General features: G+C 33.7%; 1 protein-coding gene and 1 long non-coding RNA gene across 6 annotated transcripts in view; one reads left to right on the forward strand and one right to left on the reverse strand.

The window, feature by feature from the left end:
- The window catches only part of LOC140696425 (uncharacterized), a 176707-nt gene that overhangs the window by 147758 nt on the left and 13299 nt on the right, over positions 1-15650 (forward strand). The window lies entirely within an intron of this gene.
- CALCRL (calcitonin receptor like receptor) overlaps positions 10332-15650 on the reverse strand; it is a 94338-nt gene continuing 89019 nt past the window's right edge. For all 5 annotated transcript variants that reach the window (XM_072961276.1, XM_072961273.1, XM_015244188.3 and 2 more), the window contains one exon: positions 10332-13596. In XM_072961276.1, coding sequence (XP_072817377.1) covers positions 13381-13596 — 216 coding nt within the window. In that variant the 3' untranslated portion in view covers positions 10332-13380. The remainder of the gene's footprint in view (positions 13597-15650) is intronic.

Consider the following 15650-nt stretch of genomic DNA (forward strand, 5'->3'; position numbering starts at 1 on the left):
CTTTATATTCATTATCGCTTTACATTTCTTTCCACATACTTTGCAAATCTTTCCTGTCAGTTTACGTATTGACACCTCTTGATTCTTTAGAACCTCTTAGAAACAGTGAATTTTCAACTCTCCATATTGTCACTGTGAGCTCCATTTGAGGAAATGGGTATTCAAAGTTCACATAAACAAGTCAAGGTCATGGAACAGAGTTCAGAGCCGTGACTCCCATTTGAGTGCACATTTCAGGCTCTATGTTCTGACCTTGCTGCACAGAGGCAGGGAGCCAGGGAGACCTGACATGGTCACCATTTGAGATAGCTGAGTGGCCATATCAGCTGAATAAGAAAAGCGAAGAAGGATTCTTTCTGTGTCAGCCACTTATGACAGACTAGTCAAACAGGAAATAATTAGAAATAATTAGAGTATAAAAGGATGAATCTATTTTCATCATGAGACAGAAGACAATAGACTGTCAGAAAAATAAAAAAACCTCCCTATTTTGTAGATGGGACAGTGTACAAAGGAAGTTTTGACAATTCCTTATTTTGGAAGTCATTATTTTAAAACCATGTCTTTAAGCTTTCAGCTCCTTTCATTTGACAGATTCTTTCCCCAAACCCTGATTATTAAAGGATAGCAAAAGGTCTTCTGAGGGGCTTTCTTATAAAATATTTTCTTCTATATTGTCTCTTGTTGGTATGAACATTTTGATACTGTTTATAGTATCAAATACTGACACTCATTTCTAGTCTTAACTTTATATTTTGGAAACAGTGTGACTTTGACATGTGTTTTCAAAAGCTCAATTTTATTAATCAACTGAGGATTACATTTGCCCTACTGACTCAAATGTATTTTTAATTGAGTGCCTACTATGGCATTCAATTAAAATATTTATTTATATGTAAATATTTGAGTACCTACTATGTGCCAAGCTCTTGCAATATAAAGGAAGCACTGTAATGCAGGAAATAAGGTAGCACATCCAACTGGACAGGAAGAGTAGAGGAAAAGAAAGTGAGTCTCTGCAGATGTTACAGCTGTGCAGAGAGCCAGAGGCCAGCAGTGAGCAGGCACACAGCAAAAAGACTGCAGTGCAGGAAGAACCCATGAGCATCTTAGTTGGGTGTAAGAGTCTGCAAAGGATCAGCTGTGGCAGGAATAAAACCAAGTATTTTGGTCAAGCAGAGTACTGCGTTTTCTCCTTTAGCGTTAGCCAGGGGTGTAGAAATGTCTGCAGGCAGCTGCAGAAGGCAAATTTAAGAAAGATAAAAGACAGGGCATTTTTACAGGAGAGAGAGAAGGGAAAGCAATGTTTTCTGTTAACTACTGTTTCTCATACGTAATATCCACATTTGGAGAGTTGAACGAAAGCAGAGGAGGAAAGCTTGCAGAGCTCCTGTGCAGGAGGGCGGGGGAGGGTCCTTTGGAGGAGGGCCTTCTTCATGAGAACCAGTGTTTCCAGAGACAGAACAACTGCCCCCAAACTCTGGAGCTAAATTCAGTGTTTGGGAATGCAGTAGGTATTTACTATCATGTTAATGCCAGGAAATAAAGATTTCCAATGATCTTTGGAACAGGAATAAATCAGGGTTCTAAAATGTATCAGTGGAAGGCACTTCTGACTTTCATATGAATCCTGTGCAGTTCCACTTAGCAAGTCAAAGATTGTTAGTTACTTTCAGAGGTGGCCCCTGCTTTACAGAACCATGCGAGTATAATACCTGATCGATAGAGTTGTCAGAGTAACACCAACAAAACTAGCTGTTTTCATGTTTATTACCAAGAATTAAGCTATGACTGACTGAAAATAATGGGTAAATGTGAGGTTTAGTGTACATAATAAAAGCATGAAATAGATCTGAGGGGGAAAAAGGGAAAAGAAAGAAAGGAAAGGGTTTAACTATTTAGTATGTACTTTTCAAGTGGGGTCAGGGAAGGTTTAGAGTAGAAGTGAATAAGGGAACATATAATTCATTATCCAAACTAAGAAATGTTTATCTAGGAAGATTGCTCAGGCTCTTCCCTAGTATCTGTGGAGCCTGAGTCCAGAGTACAAATTCAAGCCCATATTTTGACATATATCAAGTATACAAAGGAAGCCACAAAACTGTTCTGTAGCTTTCTGTATCTGTCTTTACACATAAATATTCAAAACACCCAAGAAGGTAAGTTTCCAATTTACAGTTCTCAGAATTCTTAGGATCCTTGGAGTTCTATGTAGGAACATGCTGATTTGGGATAAACTGGCCCCTGGCCTCCAGAAGGGCCATCCATTTCTGTCTTCCTGAGCTCCTCCTTGCACTGATGGGGCCTCTCAAGTGGAATGCACACTTCAGCCTGCGCATCTGAGTTCCGTTCATTTCTCAGTGTCAGCACGCCTCCCATGGCCACTTGTTGAGACTAGGGGTGGGCATAGAAGAGGCAAGATCTGCCCTCAGAAAGAAGAACCCAGCTAAAAGATTCCTGCAGTTCCTGGATATGAGCATAAGCCGTTTGGCTTGGAAGCTCTGGGGCCCCAAGGTTCCCCAGACATGCATAGAAGGGGAAGGTTAAACTTCAGTTGGACATGTTGCCTTGGCTCAGATAACTCATCGCATGGAAAGAGATCAAGCTAGAGTGAAACCAGTATTAGAGTCTCTAAAGTGCCTGGAGAAGAACATAGCTCCTTTCTCATGGATCTGAGACCAGTACTGCAAATGCTAAGCTGGAATTGACGCCGGGACAACAAGCAACAAACCTAGACTTGAGCAAACAAATATATATGGTTGCCCTAAATTTGTGGAGCACACGCACTGGAGTGTAAACTGCAGTCTGGAAAACTGTCCTGGGTGTGTAGACCTGGATCAAATAGGTTTTTCACTGAAAGAGCTCTTTGTATATCCTGGGAAATGAAGACCATTCTCCTACAAACTTTGTATGACTAAATAACAGTAAAAAATAAGACTGATACAGCTGGGCAAACTTCCTGGACACAGAATCCAAAGGAGAAAAATGGCTCTGGCTGCACTGGTTACATGAACACACACACACACACAAATTTAAAGTAACCAAAATGAACCTTTCATAGATTTTGAAGTTTATGAGAAAACTGGATGCCCTATGAAGATTAAGAGGATAGCCATTAGCAACTGTCTGGAAATAGACTTAAGCAATGACATAATTTTTGCAGAACTAATTTCAGGAAAGGGAGCACTTTCTGATTTATAGGAAGAATGCAAATTTTAGTTTGTTGTTTTGTTTGCTTCATTTTGAGGTAATGGGTTGTACACAGAGAACCTGTAATGAAATAATGGCGTGTTATGCACTGAATGTGTCCCATCTGTCCCCAGATTAATCTGTTGAAGTCCTAACCCCCAGTGTGGCTGTATTTGGATATGGAGTCTCTGAGGAAGTAATTAAGGTTAAATGAGATCAAAAAGGTGGGGCCCTGAAAAGCAGGATTAGTGTCCCTATAAGAAGAGACAGCAGGTAGCTCATTCTCTCCACATGCCCAAGGAAGAGTTCATTTGAGTACACAGCCAGATGGCAGCTGCCTATAAATTAAGAAAAGAGGTCTCAATGAAACCTTAGTCTTGACATCTTGCTGGCACCTTGAGTTTGGATTTTCCAGCCTCCAGAACTGTGAGAAATAAATTTGTATTAATTAAACCATCCAGTCTCTGGTGTTTTTCTTATGGAGCCTGAGCAGACTAAAGACATGTAATATAAAAATAAGAAACTGAGGATTAAATATATAAATGTTTTTCCAGAAAATTTAAGACAATATTGGGATGAAATACAGCATATAGCCAGAGATAAGATAACAAGAAAAAAGATATAAGGAAAGTTAAGTGTAAAGGACAAACTGAATAGCAAAGGTATTTAAGAAACACCTTAAAACAAAATTATGTAAAGAAAATATTTGCGCTTTCAGGAGCCCTGAGAAATGCCCTCTAGCTGGGGTCTGAGAGAAGAGAATATAAATGGAATTTAGAAACAAAAGAATATCCATTCAACTTTGCTGAAAAGATAGGCTAAAGGGATTTACTTAGGATTTAAGTACTCCTAGATCATTTACAGGTGTAGTTCAGAGTCCATGAGTCTATTAAATCACTGAAATTATATACAAAGTTTTATATACTTAGAATTGTAACCTGAAGAAACAAAACAACTGGCATCTCCACTTTTTTTCCAGGCAAAAACTAATGAGGAGGATGGCTTTTTTTCCTACAGACTTCTATACATAACAGGTGATAATTTCAAATTTTAAAGCCAGGAGAGCAACCATTACCAGTTATTCCCATTTCTTACACCTGGTATTCCAGAGGTGGCACATTTTTAAAGAGAAAAGTGACAATGGAAAAGAATTAATAGTTCTCTGGTGAAAATATCATTCCACTCCCTGTTTTGATTACTGTTTTCTGCTCCAAAGAGTGGTCTGCATACACACTTCCTCTCCTCCTGTTTTCTCTGTCCTTCTAGTCATGTTACCACTGTTTTAATTATTGGGTTACATCATATCTGTCAGGGCTTATCTCCTACCCCCCGTTATTTAGAACATTCATGACTCTTTATTTTTATTACCCTACAGTCAGCCCTCTTATCCAAGTGTTCTGAATCTACAGATTCAACCAACTTCAGATGGAAAAAAAAAATTCTGGAAAGTTCCAAAAGGTAAAGCTTGAATTTGTCACCTATCTGGCAACTATTTACATAGTATTTACATTGTATTTACCAACTGTTTATATAGCATTTACTTAGTATTAGATATTATAAGGAATCTAGACATGACAAAGTATACCGGAACATATACATAGGTTATACACAAACACTATGCTATATTATATAAGGGAGTTGAGCGCCTGCAGATTTTGGTATCTCTAGGGAGGGGAAGTGTCCTGGAACCAGTCCCCAAGCATACCAAGGAATGACTGTATATTAATAATTAGCTACTGTTATTTTTATTTGGCTCATATATACTTTATAATTTATTTAGTGGCAAACACATCTTTATGATGTTTTTCCTAGTTAAGAACACGAACTACTATCCTCTGTTGTGAATGTTAGTAGTATTTAAAATGTATTTCATTCATTTCTTGTTTAATTTATTCCTATATATTTTATTTATACTGACATCATTACAGATTTGCTCCTTTTTCCCCACTGCATCTTCTGTGTGGTTGTTATATGTATATTAGGAAAATAATGATTTGTGCCCATTTGTAGGTTTCTACATTTGTGAATTCTCCTACTGCTTAGATTAGCATTCCAGGTGTGTCCATAACTATCATCAGAAAATCTTGTTAGTCTTCTGCTCCTTCCCATGGTTTTGACCTCTATTTTGTTTAGTTTTATTTTATTTTGCATTGTTGAATCACATTGGTTGGTTCATCTAGTTGGATATTAAATAATAGTCGTGATATGTAAGCATTCACATATTGATCCTGACTCTGGAGACAAAGCTTCTAGTATCTTTCTATTGACATGATGATAATTTGGGGGCTGAAGTATCTTTTATCATGTCAGTGAAGTGTCTGTATATATAAATTTCTTATTTATATTATTTTAAAAAATTAAGTATGTAATTGAATTTTGTCAGATGCTTCTCCACTGTTTTTGGAGATGACAGTTTGATTTTTTTCCTCTTAATACTATTAACATAATGTATTAAGTTTATAGATTTCTAAATATTGATTCATCCTTGCATTCCTGAAATAGATCTTACTTGATCATGAAAAATCTTTTAATATGCATTGAATTCTGTTTGCCAATATTTTACTTTATCAACATTCATAAGATAGCAATTGTACTACCTTGATGCAATATCTGATTCTGAATTCAATGATGTTCTCACTTTATAAAAGAAGTTTGGAAGGTTTACTCTTCCATATATGTTAATTATGTCTTTGGTTTTTTCCTGATATTTCTATCCACTTTATCATTGTTGAGAGAGATAAAGTCTCCTGCTACTTTTGTGGTTTTATCTAGTTTTCCAATTTCTGCTATATATTCATAATTTCATGGCTATTCATAAGTGTTATGCTTTCTTTTGGACTTGTACCAGTTAAGCATTATAAAATACCTTTCTTTTCCTCAAATAATGCCTCATTTAAAAACCTAAATTCCTCCCTGCCTGATATTAAGAGCAGGACTGTTTCTTAGTTATTTGGATTTGCCTGGTATCCTACCTTTGCCGATCCTTGTATTTACAAGTGTTTAGGTTTGTCTTTTGTCTGCCTCAGAAAAGTGGTTTTTCTTGTGACTCAAGCTGAAAATCTATTACTATATACGTTAAGCCCTGTGCCTATGTTTACTAGATGCATTGGGCTTGATTCTGTCATGCTTTCTATTTTTAAATTTTGTTCAAAAAAGTATTTTATGGTAATTCATTTCTCAGGAAACCACTCTAATGAGGATTTTTACCTCAACAACTCCACTGAACCTACCTTTGTCAACGTTACTAATGATGCTTATATTGCAAAAAAAATTAATGAAATTCTCAGCTTCATTTTGGCTAATGCCCAGTGTCAGTACACACAGACTTTCAGAGCATACCAAGTAGAGTGAACCAGAATTTTGAGAACCTTTTTAGTTGCATAATAGACATCTTGGTGAGATTTCTAACCTGAGATGCAGCATAACAAGAATTAATTTCACAGGACTGAAAGAACTGATTAGGGAAAATATTCTATTGTATTTTTGTGGAATATTTTTAATATTTCATTTTAATATTCTTTTTTCTGGATATATCAGTAAACGTCTTTCATTTTAAGAGTATAACCCATAATAATTTTATACATTTTATTTTTAAATTGAAATAAAACATTTAAAAATAATAGTAGATTCTGATACCCCAGAATTTTAGGTAAAACAACCTTTATTAAATATTCTTACTTTTCATGATAATATAATTATTTGCATAGGTTCAGTAAGAATATACCCTCCTTCCTACCAGTATGTAATTGGACAAATAGATTGTGTACTGAAGGACCTAACCAGAAGTCACATATTTGAGAATGATAATTTAATTACGATCATTTGGGGAAGAAAGTTTGACTGTCCTTACAGAGCCAATGACTACAAAGTCCTCCTGCAAAAACTGGCTTGGTGCTTGCCTTACAGGTCCCACCCAGGCTTGGTGGTGGTAAGGAAGAACAATTCCAGGCATGCTAGGAATCATATTAGATTTGGGGAACCTTGAGAAAAATGGAATTCACTCATATTTATAGACACAGCAAGTGAAATCTGGCATAGAGACTTTTTTTTTTTTTGGTGTGATTGATTAGTTCCAAGATGGCAAAAAATATAGACTTTTAAAAATCCAATCATAGATTCCTTGTAAAATTTCCAGGTAAAAGTTAAGTTACTAGCCTTAGTGGTTGATCAATACTGTATGGTTAACAAATTAGACAAACTAGGTGAGATGGACATAGTCCTAGAAAAACATCAACTCCCAAAACTAGCTCAGGAAGACATAGATAATCTGAATAGACTTATACCAAGTGAAGAAACTGAATCAGTGATCAAAAAAATGCCCATATCTGGTCTAAGTTCAGATGGCTTCACCACTGAGTTTCACTAAACATTCAAAGAAGACTTAATACAGACTCTTCAAAGAATTCTTCTTCACAAACTGTTCACAAAAATAGAAAAGGAGGATTACAATCCAAATTATTCTACGAGGCTGATACTACCATGATAACAAAACCAAATGACAGCACAAAAAAAACTACAGACCAATATGTCTTATGAATATGGATGCAAAATTCCTCAACAAAATACCAGCAAACTGAAATTAGCAACACATAAAAAGAATTAAACACCATGACAAAGAGAGGTTATCCTAGGGATGCAAGATTGTTTTAACATCTGAAAATTAATTAATGTAGTACATCATATAAATAAAATATAAAACAAAAATCACACAATTGTCTCAATAGATGTAAATAAATCATTTGACAAAATCCAACACCTTTTCATGGTAAAAGTAATTAACAAACTGGGAGTAGAAGGGAACTTCAACTTGATAAAGGACATCTACAGAAAACACACAGTTAACACACTTAGTGATGAAAGAGTGGACGCTTTCCCCTAAGATCAGGGACAAGACAATGATATATTCTCTTGTTGCTTCTATTCAGCATTTTACTGAGCGTTCTAGCCATGGCATTTAGACAAGAAAGAAATAAAAGACATTCAGATTCAAAAGGAAGAAGTAAAATTATCTCTGCAGATGACATGATCTTTTACATAGAAAATCATAAAGAATCCACTAAGATATATTATAACTGAGTTCAGCAAGGGTTGCAGGATATAAGATCAATATACAAAGGTTAATTTTATTTATATACACTTGCAATAAACAATCCAAGAGTAAAAATTTTTTAAAAATTCCATTCATAATAGCATCAGGGAGAATAAAATGCTTAGGAATAAACTTAACAAGTGAAATGCAAAACTTATACTCTGAAAACTATAAAACATTGTTGAAAGCTGAATATAAAGTCATCCAATGTTCATAAATCAGAAGATTTAACATTTAACATTAAAATGACAATACTCCTCAATTATCTACAGATTCAATGTAATCCCCATCAGAATTCCAACAGGCTTCTTTGTACAAATTGACAAACTCATGCTGAAATGCATATGGAGATGCAGGAGACCCAGAATCCCAAACAACTCTGAAAAATAAGAAGAAATGCAACAACTCACACTACTTGATTTTAAAACTTACTACAAAGCAAAGTAATCAAGACATGTGGTTTGGGCATGAAGAGAGAGATAGACCAACAGAATTATTCAGAAATAAACTCATACCTTTATAATCAGTTGATTTTTGATAAGGATACCAAGACATTCTTCAATGCCAAAAATGATATTTTCAACAAATAATACCAGGATAAATGGATAGCTACATGTAAAAGAATGAATTTGGCCCTTTATCTCACATTATATACAAAAATTAAGTCAAAATGGACCAAAGACCTAAAGGTAAGAAAAAAGAAACCTATATATTCCTTAGAAGAAACCATAGGAGTAGATCTTCGTGACCTTGCATTTGGCAAAGGATTTTTAGATAAGACACCAAAAAAAAAAAAAAGCAAAAGAAAACTAAAGAAAAAAATAAACATTGTATTTCATCAAAATTGTAAACTTTTCTGCTATGAAGGATACCATCAAGAAAGTGACAAGACAACCCACAGAATGGGAAGAAAATTTTTGCAAATCGTACACCTGATAAGGGACCTACATCTGGAATACATGAAGAACTCTTTCAATTCAATATTAAGAAGACAAACAATCCAATCCAAAAAATGGACAAAAGATTTGAATAGAAATTTCTCCAAAGAAGATATACAAATGACCAATAAACATGTGCAAAGATGCTCAACATCATTAGCCGTCAAAGAAACGCAGATTAAAACTACAAGATACTACTTCACACCCACTAGGATGACTAAAGTACAAAAGATAGTTAATAACAAGTATTGGGAAGCATGTGGAGAAATCAGAATCTTCATTACACTGCTAGTGGGCATGTAAAATGGTCCAGCTGCTTTGAAAAACAGTTTGGCAGTCCACAAATAAATATAGTTAACACGTGACCCAACATTTCCACTTCTAGGTGTATAACCAAGTGAAATTAAAACATATGTTGAAAACAAACCTGTACACAAATGTTTATAGCAGCATTATTCATAATAGCCAAAAGATAGAAACAACACAAATGTCCATCAGCTGACAAATGAATAAACAAAATATGGGCGATCCATACAATGGAATAATTTAGGAATAAAAAGGAATGAAATACTGAAACAAGCTAAAACATGGATGTACCTTGAAAACATTACAGGTGAAAGAAGTCAGTCACAAAAGAGCACATTCTATGTGATTCCATTCAAATGAAAGTCCAGCACAGGGAAGTCTATTGAGACAGAAAGAAGGTTAGTGGTGGTTAGAGCTTGGGTGGGAGCAGGGATGAGCGGATAGAGGAATAATAGCTAAGGATCCATGGTTTCCTTCTGAAATCATGAAAATGCAATAAAATGGACTGTAGTGATGGTTACACATCTTTGAATATGTGTAAATCTACTATACCAGTATAATACAGTAAAAACTAAGAGAGTGAGTTATATATATTTAAATTATATATATTTAAAGTTCTTTTCCTTCTTTTTCTTTCTGCTATTCAGCACAAAACTATACAATGGAATATAATGATGAGAGGAGACAAATCTGTACATTTTCCTATTTCTGGTCATCTTTTCCTTTCTTTCAGCCTAGGAGGGAATTTTCATATACTGCAGTTTATTTGGAATTTTCTAGCTTATAAAACAAATTCATAACTTAAATAAATTGGTATGAAATGATTTATAGGTTTATTGAAGACTTCAAAGAGAGTAATAGTGATACAGTCATTGATTTTAAGAGGTATTCCACTGATTGCTGTAAAGAATTATGTTTATAATTTAGAGTATTCAGCACTCCAGTAAACATGAGTGAAGATCAACTTTAGCTCATAACTTTAATATTTTCATACAATCAAATGACAGAGATATACATTAAGTAGGCATAATATGAGTTGTTTTAATTGTTCAGAATAACTTGGGTATATTTTAGATGTAAAAGAAATGGTGATTTCAATTAGCATATTAAAACCAAGAGAAAATTAAAATAAGTTCACATAAAAAAATTATCAAGCAATAAATACAGCACTACAGCTACCACTACTTCTATGTACATTGGATTGCATTTGAACAAACAATAAATTCTAGAATAAATATTTTATGAAGAAATGCACTAAATAACTTTAGAAATTAAAAAATGACAGAATTTTTTTAATTAAAATGACTCTCACAATTATTTGCAGAAAAGTAGCAGATTTGTATTTTAAAAGTTAGAAATTCCCCAAATAAGTTTTTAGATGCCAAAGATGTTGGCTTTTTAAAAGTATAGATTTTATTTATTCTTCATGAGTAAGATACAAAGGAGAGCTTAATTATTAGCACTTCAGCTTTTGAGAAATCTAATACTTAAAGATATTACTCCTAAAAAAATATGGGTACAAAAACTAACACTGATTAATCATGAAATGCCTATACCTGAAGACAGTACAATAGATAAATCCTGACCATAAAGGATCTGATCTAAACTTAATATGATAAAAAAAAAACTTGAAAATTACAATGTAATTTTAATGTAATGCTCACTGATAATTTGACATTTTCTACTGTTATTTATGGTTGAGACTCGGTAGTTTGTCTGGAAGAATGCTGAAATACATGAATAACATCAGCAAAGAATATGAATCTATGTCTTTAGCTAAAAAGGAGTTTATTTATAGGAATTTTTGTATAATTTAGGCACTAAGAAGTCCAGATTAGCCTGTGTTCTTTTTGTATGACAGCTTATTATGAAATTAATAAATCTGAAACTAATACTGTTTTTACATGCATATAGATAGATCATAAATTATAAATCTATTGACCAGGTCATTTAATAAATTAATTCTTACTAATTTAGATAATCTACCTGGACAATTTCAAATGATTTTTGAACTTACCATCTTTTGACAGCTTAAAAACCAACCTATGATGACTAAGTCATTGGTTTAATCCATTTTAAGCAGACTGACACACCACACAGAAAACACATAGACAATGAATTCTCCTGCCAAAATTAACTTTTTCTAATTGAAGTCACTTTTGTTTTCCAGAAATTTCAATGGAAAATAACATTAGGGATACTAATTCCCATTTAAATGTTACTTTAATTCATTAACAAGGATTTCTTCCATCTAAATTATTCGATAAATATTCTGACAACAGTTCTTCCTCACTGATAGATTAAGGTCTTTCACTGAATTGTATTATCATATAGAGTTAGCTCTATTAAAATATTAAAACATTGTAATATGATATATAGTATTCCTTTTGCAAAATAGCCTGGAACATTTCCAAAGCCATACATCTTCATATAGTAAAAGTCAGAAAATATTATTTTTAATGAGGTAAAAACCATACAAGTAGCAGATTGGCATTTACTACAGGACTTGTTTAAACTTTCTGGATTAGAATGAAAGTTCGTCGTCAAAATAAAAGGAAAACATGTAGAACATACCTGTTATTAAGGTATGAATTACCAAAGCTAATATATTTAATAAAACAATGGCCTTTAGGGTTTTTTAAAATAAATACTTTATATCTTATCATAGATATTTCTGTTCTCTTGGTTCTCAGATAAACTTCTGATGCTGGCATCTGGTTGTCTTTAAAATATTTACCAAATATAGAATTCCAGATTCTATTTTATTATAAAATCAGCCCAGACACAGTATCAGATATTAACAGGCATATATTGTTACATTAAGTATTTGTTTTTTAAAAAACTTACCTAGATCGAGTATGGTTGGTTTGAGACTATAAAATAGAATAACAGAGTATTTATAAGTTCATTTTTCACAAATTTTTTTAAGAAAATAAGAAAAACTTTTAAGAAAATAAGAAAGCCTTCATTGATTTCCTTCACGTAAAAGAATTGTTAATTTGTCCACACAGTGAAGATGGAAGGGGCAAAATTTCTATTTACAGGTACACGGAAGTGGATTCCATTCCACTTGTGTAGTAAGATAGGAAAGAAGTTGACATGTTTTGTAGTATCAACCAAGATGTCTCCCTGATGATACCACAGTAGGACTGCATATAATACATACTATTCATCAAGTCACAAAAATGTATATGACAAAGGATATGACTGTGATGTATCAGGAAATAAGTAGCTGATGATAATTCTGCTCAGTTATTTTCTTGAGGAGAAGAGTGTAAGCCAACAGGAATAATTCTTTATCTGGTCCATTTGAAAGGATGAATCAAGTAGGGTCAGAATACTTTTGGGGCAAAAAATCAACTGCACCAATGAATATGGGATAAAGATTTAAAAATAAACGCATGAAAAGCTCATTTTCTCTCCAAGCCTATAGGTGTTAGCTAGGTTTCTTTAGGAAACAGAAGTGAACTCATACCCAATGTGAATGTTTACAGCCTGTTTACTTGTGGATTCACACAATGCTGTGCTGGAGCTGGCTTACACCAGCCTACAATAACTGACTGTGCCCATCTGTACCCAACTCCACATTCAGTGATGTCAAGTTGACAGCTTGAAATCAGTCATGGTGGGAGTATTTACACCATAAAAACTGGCAAACATTACAAATCAGGGCTTCTCCCCCACCCCCATAGAGCTATTGTGAAAAATTTATCAACACACTACTGAATTCATGGGAGGGTTTTCTTTGTCACCTTCAAGAAATTCATATAATATTGAAGTCTTCTGGTTGCAAAGTCTTGGATCCAAGTCCTTGAGTTAGAAGTGGCACAAAATAGTTCAGCAATACTCCCTCTACTATCAATCATATAACTTTTCCGGTTTTATGACAACATTTTCAATATCGTGGATGCTTTTTCCATTTAAGTGTTCACTTGAACAATCGTGACTGTAACCTGCACCATCACTGATGGTTGACACTGTGTAAGATGCACTACGGAGAGCATCTGAGTGGGAAAAGCTGTTTCCAAATTGGATTTTATATTGATTCCAGTTTCTTTTCAGAATTGCTTGAACCTGTAAAACAGAAAAGGCAAGAGCAATTCATTAAATGAAGCAAAGATAATGTCTTTAATGGTACAGTAAGTTATGTACAAAAGCTGTTTTTTTAAAAAAGCAATGATGTTAGTGAATAATATTACCTATCTTCTTAATTAAAAATGAAATTGAGTAAACCATCTTTATATTAGGAAATTCATTGCAATTACTTTGTACTTTAGTACAGAGTACAGAAAACAAAAACAACTCATTTTGTTTGTGCCTTATCTTTGAAGGTCTATAATGCATATGAATGCCTCGTTGTCAGTTAATCCACACCCTCAAAAGCTGGCACATGCAGCTTTTAATTTTATATCAATATTTCTATTAAAAGAACGAGAAGATAATTAGTGAGAATATGAAAGAGGAGGGAAAAGAGATAGAAGAAAAAGAAGTCAGGGATACAGGGAATATATATCATTATCATCATCACCATCAACAGCAGCAGCAACAACCTTTTATTGAGTGATTACCGTATGTCAGGTCTTGAGCTACATTGGGGGGGTAGGGGAGAGCAGGATTTTTGTCTTAATGGAGCTTATGATCCAGAGGGAAGATGTGTTGAACAGATAATTACAAATGGGATGAGTATTATGAAAAAAAAGTTTAGGAATGTCACCACTCCACTTTTTTGTATTTAGATTCACCTCTGCCTGGATAAATTTGAAGTTTAATGACTCTTCTTCTCTGCTTGGGGTTTGAGATCATAGCTGGGTAGGCCCTATGTAATGACTTTGGTTTTAACTGAACGTAAGACACTTAGGTGGTTTTCTTCGTATTGAGTTGGTGAGCATGTAATGAGAATATTCAAATACATCTCCAACTGGATCACCTCCACATTTCCATGTCTGATGAGGGAGCAGACCCATTTGGAGCAGTGAGCTTCTAGGCGAAAAATGTATTAGCTACATCCTGTGACCTGATCTATGTCTTTCCAAAGCATGTATAGCTTTGAATTGTCTACCCCAAATCTCTACAGCTCTTTGACCCCTAAAAGAAATCTGAGTATCCAAAAGCAATTTTCCAGTAATTCATGTACTACAAACATACTTATGAATACTGTCCAGCTTTCTACTAATTATATAGAATTCCCGAACTTTTTATTCACTATATTCAAGTGTACAAATCAATATTAAACTTTAAAAGAGGGCTGGCTTGTTTAAGTCTTTTCATTTTCTTGTCTAATATATCAAGAAAACTTACTTCTCCAAATTACAAACACTCTATGGTAAATAGGTATTCCTAGGATGTCTACAGCTCTGAGGGATACTTTAAAGTCTTATTAGAGTCTCCTTTATTTTGTCACTTCAAATGAACACAAAGTTGCACTGTTTCATTTCATGTTTTAGCATGTAGAAAAACAAAAGAAACAAATGGAAAGTTAGTGAGATTCTTTAGTAAAAATTCAGAATGAGTTATTAGAATTTCCAGGAGGCTTTTCTCTATGCTATAATTCAAAAATTATGTAACTAGAAATGTAATATATTGGTTTTAAAAGTTACATTACTATGAAATTCAGAACCTCAGGGATTTCAAGCTTACTTCTTTTCATATGGTAATATATCTGAAGGAAATAATTTATATTCACATAAATTTTCTTTGAAATAAAAGTATTTATAGGACAATACATTTATCTTACAAAAATTACACTTTGTTTTTCTCATGGTTTGTAATGTATTTCTAAATTCTCCAAATAACATTTAAATTAAAGAAATTTAAAAATAACATCTGCATACGTAGTATCTTCAAGAACATAAGCAAATGGTAAGTGGAATGGCTTTAGAGTGTGACTTTTAAATATTCAGAGATTTAAAACAAAAATTACATTTGGCCAATTATCTAGATATTTCTAATGGGAATTGATTTGGATCCTAAGTTTTACACTAATCAACTTCTCACTTTGTTACTAAACACTGGACTGGTTGAATACAAGTGCTATCTAGTTTCCATTTGAAATGAAGTGGAATGGAGCTTTGTACAAATGACTCTACATAAATGTTGGGAAGCAGTTGACATGAAGAAATATTTTAGCT

Source organism: Vicugna pacos, chromosome 5 (genome assembly GCF_048564905.1).
Source record: "Vicugna pacos chromosome 5, VicPac4, whole genome shotgun sequence".
NCBI lineage: Eukaryota > Metazoa > Chordata > Mammalia > Artiodactyla > Camelidae > Vicugna > Vicugna pacos.